Here is a 4,936-nt window from a genome sequence, read left to right as displayed (position 1 = left end):
TCTCGTTCTATATCCCCGCCTACCTACTTTCTGGATAATTTTATTTCCCCCCAATCATTTTCGGCACGTGCCACACGGATTTGCAAAATGTAGTTTTACCAGCCAGACACTTTAATAACACCACAGTCACCACCACCCATTCATGCCTGTCTCCATTCTCCTTTTCTTCAATCATGACTCACTGTTTGTTCAGCTTCACGGAGACCCGAAACCGCTGCTACCGGTCAGCGTTCACCGGGTCGGGCCTCCGCTCCACCATAACAGACTTAAAAGACGGAACCGTAATGCACTACTGGGCCCCCAAGGCCCCAACCGAGGCCAAACCCAACCTCCTCCTCATCCACGGGCTCGGAGCCAATGCGCTGTGGCAGTGGGGGGACTTCGTCCGCGGCCTGGCGTCGCTCTTCAATGTGTACGTGCCGGACCTCGTCTTCTTCGGCGGGTCCTACACGACCCGGCCCGAGCGGAGCGAGCGGTTCCAGGCGGAATGTGTGATGCGGGTGATGGAGGCGCAAGGGGTGCGGCGGGTCAGTGTAGCGGGGCTGAGCTACGGCGGATTCGTGGCGTACTGCATGGCGGCGATGGAGAGAGAGACGGTGGTGGTGGAGAAGGTGGTGGTGTGTGGGTCAGGGGTGTGTATGGAGGAGAGGGACGTTAAGGAAGGGCTTTTCCCTGTGACGGATTTGGATGAGGCTGCGAGTATTTTGGTGCCGCAAACGCCGAATAAACTGAAGGAGCTTGTTCGGTATTCTTTTTTCAAACCAACTCTCTTCAGCTGGTTTCCTTCTTGCTTCCTCCATGATTTCATTGAGGTAAGAAAATTCTTCTCAACTCTCCATGTTTCAATGTAAGATCCAATCATTTTCATGTTTTCGACTGTCTCTAGAAGTTACATGTTTTCGTCTCTTTAATCCTACCGTTCAATGTTTTTGACAGTGAAGAAGAAAATGAAAACAAGAATGAAATTTAATTTGTAAAAGTAGGGGGAAAACTTATAAATTAAGTGCAACTATTACTTTTTTGTTATCTGTATCTTAGAATTGTATTTACAGAAATTGAGAAATAAAATAAATTTTCTTATAATAATGAAATATATATAAAATAATAAAACCTCTGATTTTTATGGCATAAATACTAAAACTAATTAAAAATAACTATCGAGATGAAGGAAATATATAGTTTTAAAATAGATAACCAACAAGTGCTTGGGAATGAATAAAGTTAGTTATGAATAAAGTTGATAGATGCTTCATATTGATATTATACTTGAAAAAGACAGCAACTTATTTGTTTGGTCTGTAAGGTTTTAGACCTTGAGAATAATCCCTTCAAAACTATATTTTATGTTGTGTATATAACATATCTTTTATTTTACATTTACTGTATTTTAAAAGAAAATGGAATAGTTTGGTACTTTCGGTGTTGTTCTTTCCCTTATATAGATATCTCTCTTGATTGATAGTTTACGTCTTACAGTTGAACGTTTTTTGATAATTTAAATTTTGATTGGAAAACAGGGAAAAGAAACTTTAGTTCTATTATACTTTTTGTCTTATACAGCCTCACAGGCTTTTTGTTTTGTTAAAAGGGCCAATCTTACGAAAGTAGATGAAAATATTGTCTACTTGAATTTTGAAATTTTATGTAAAGAAGTGAGAGATAAGAAGCATAACCAAAAAAGTGTGTGATAGAATAGTAATAAATTTGTATAACTTTATATTTAAACACTTTTATCAATATTTATACTTTTTTTTTTCAGTTCTTTCATTTCACCTTCATATTTACACTTCTATTTTCGGCTTTCTTTCTCTAAAGTGTTTGAATAGCATTTAGGTGTCCATTGATATTTTAATTTAATAAAAAACAAGCAGAGAAAAGTGAGAGAAAACTATGTGTAATATTTTTTGATTAAAAGAAATAAATAAATAAAAATGATAAATATTATAGATTTCTGTACATATGATTGGTTACTTGATGAGAGATGAGACGAAGAGAAAACAGAAACAATGTGGTAAAAAATGTTGAAAGACATTAGTGTATGAATAATACAACTATGTGATTAGAGCTTTTGGCAGTGTCTTTGGAAATCTAACCTTCCTCTCTTAGTCACTTCCAAGTTTTGACTTGTACGGTACTTAATCAATTTAGCTAATTTATTGTAGTTTCGATTATGTAGGTGACTGTTATTTACTTGGTTTTTGTTCTTGATATGCATATCTCAATCTGGGCTGGTTTAGTTTTGTAGCAGTAGTAGGCTGATTCTTCCGTCATCATCATTATTTCTATCGTTAAATATATTTTTAGTTTTTAAGTTTTCACATTTTTAGGCTGGAATTCATTTCTATCCTAAACTTGGATATAATTTAGTTTTCAAATTTTTAAAATGAGTAAATATAGCTATTTTAATTTAATTGTGTTAAATATTTTTAACATATCAAATGATATTTTAAATTAACATTTAAGTTATTTATACTCTCTGATATGTTTAAGTTCAAATGTTAGTATAAAAAACTATAAAAACATTATTGATTCATTTTTAAAATTTAAAGAAAAAAATGTATCAAAATTTAAAAAGAGCTAGACATATTATCACCAAATGAAAAACGAATCTAATCCATCTATTTAATATCCAAAAAGTCGAAAGTAGTGAGGATATAAGATTTGTTATTTGTTTCTACAATTATAATAGAAACTTATATAATAAATTTATAGGTTTTTGGATTTTTAGAAAATCATGGTATTTTTCTTTTCTAAGATTGTGTTAAAGACAAAAAAAAAAAAAATCTTTCAATTTGACATTTCAACGATATGTATCGTATTAGTATTGTAAGCATATTGGTGTCCGACATAGGTGTTGCACACCAGGACACATAATTTGTGAGGCGTGTTCAAGCTTGAAAGAGAGATATTTAACCCTTTCTAATTTGACAGTAGATAGTAGGGCAGGTTGATAGACTAGTTCGAGCGATATGCAACGCAGTATAAAAGTTTTATCATACATTTGATTTATTTTTATAAATTCTTGTGTGCTTAATTTATACTTGGCCACCCTTTTTGGTCATGAGTTAAGAGTGATTACTTGGCAATTGGATTAATTTATCATAGTGAAGGATGTAATACTATTTTTATTAGTTTGTTTCTGTTCTAAAGGTTGTTTATATAAGTTACCGGTTTAGTTTTGGCTGTTATAAGTGGATTAGTCTAGCAACGTGACTTCAAGCTTACTTAAAAGAGAAAGAATAGTCTGTTGTTGTTGTTGTGTATGTAATGGTTTAAAATAGATGATGTTTCAACTGCCATTTTAACTAACTAGAATGTTACGGTGTATATTTGTGAATGTAAAGGAGCCAGAGTGGGCTTAAATTGGTGATTTTGGGTAGACAATGTGCAGGGACTATGAACAAGAAAAGAGAGAACTCATCAAAGCCCTTGTAAAGGACCGAAAACTTTCTGACATCCCCAAGATATCTCAGGTTCATTTAACTTTCCTCTTAACTGGATAACTTTTCTTCCTATTATAAACTGATAAATGTTAACAACACATTATTTGAACTTACTCTCTGTTATTGTTAGCTATAATTTATTGCAAATTACAATCTGATTACTCTCTTAATTTTATATCTTTAATTAAAAAGTTATAAATAATAGTAGAGGTATACTAAAACAGTATGTTGTCGCTAACTCTCCTCTTAATGTACTTCACTCATGATTTTGTGTTTTGAATAGATTTAGATCAAGAAGAGTGTGTTGGCAGCAGTCTGTCTCTTTGTGCTAGTAGTTACATTAAAAGGCTTCATTTAATTTTGCATGCAGCCTACATTAATAATCTGGGGAGAACATGATCAAGTATTTCCTTTAGAACTGGGACACAGATTGAAAAGGTTTATAACACTCTCATTGTAGTTGTTAGCATCAGTTTTGAATTTAGAACTCATTGGATTTGGATTGCAGGCATTTAGGGGACAATGCTCAACTAGTTGTCATTAAGAAGGCGGGGCATGCTTTCTGTGCGGAGAAGGCCAATGAGTTCTTCAGCATCTTCAAGTCTTATCTCTTGGATTTCCAGGTGCCTGCAGAGGTCTCACCTTCAAATGTATAAAACAACAATAATCCTACTTCAAACACCATTATATGAAACAAACCCTACAAACACATTCTTTTTCCATTGTCTCCAAAGCATAGGCTCATTAAATAGTTCAATGCAAAGGGGTTAGTGGCATGTTGATAAATAAACTCTAAATCATTAGCATTTGAAAATCATTGGATTTGGATCACAGGTTTTCAAACTCTCTATCCAATCCTCACAGAATATCCATCTCAATCGCAAGCATAATTTTTTTAACTGATGGTCAACAATTGACGTTCAAGTAAATTATTGGTCAAAGAAGTAGATATATTTATTCGTGTTTGCTATATTTAGACTATGAACACTCTGATGTCTCAAATTTTCAAACTTTTAATTATGTTTAGTTTTTAAAATTTAATAAAATTTCAACGGTGTAATCATTAATTAATAAGAAGGAACTGCAAAGAGACTATTTATTCAAAAACATAATTGATCTTCATTGCGTAATGCTCCACCAAACCCATCAAGAGTGTGAGGATTAAGTTGTTGACACAAAAGTAAATGCTACAAGCTGTAGCCAACCAAGCGTTTCAAAGGGACTATCTAAGTATTCAATTTGATGGAAAAAAAGTGTACAAGTAATTGTAATTCTATGCATTTGCATTCATTCCTTCTTCCTAAATATTACTCTTTTTTGCATCCTCCAAAAAGCTAAAAGATTTCATAATTCTCCACAAACAAGCTCTCCAATCTGACATTTTGCATGACTCTTCTTGATATTATTGAGTGTGTTATAACTACATCTTATCTCTTAAAAATAAAGAGACGTTAAAGTTGACCTTGAGGCTTTATTTTTTTAGGAAATAAAGA

The 4,936-nt window shown here is 33.5% G+C and overlaps 1 protein-coding gene across 2 annotated transcripts; it reads left to right on the top strand.

Moving 5' to 3' along the window:
- LOC124822477 (uncharacterized) lies at positions 1 to 4,342 on the top strand. Of its 2 annotated transcripts, XM_088093999.1 has the most exons (4): positions 6 to 812; positions 3,381 to 3,473; positions 3,814 to 3,881; positions 3,952 to 4,342. In XM_088093999.1, the coding sequence occupies exons 1-4, from the start codon at positions 174 to 176 to the stop codon at positions 4,097 to 4,099; spliced, it is 948 nt and encodes a 315-aa protein (XP_087950125.1). In that variant the 5' UTR covers positions 6 to 173; the 3' UTR covers positions 4,100 to 4,342. The 2 variants fall into 2 exon arrangements, with proteins under 2 accessions (XP_087950126.1, XP_087950125.1); XM_088094000.1 differs by lacking the exon at positions 3,814 to 3,881 and having other exon boundaries at positions 1 to 812.
- Positions 4,343 to 4,936: the final 594 nt, after the last annotated feature.

Source organism: Vigna umbellata, chromosome 7, assembly GCF_029865625.1.
Source record: "Vigna umbellata cultivar VRB3 chromosome 7, Vumbellata_1.0, whole genome shotgun sequence".
Classification (NCBI taxonomy): Eukaryota; Viridiplantae; Streptophyta; class Magnoliopsida; order Fabales; family Fabaceae; genus Vigna; species Vigna umbellata.
This window is presented reverse-complemented; position numbering and strand designations above follow the sequence as displayed.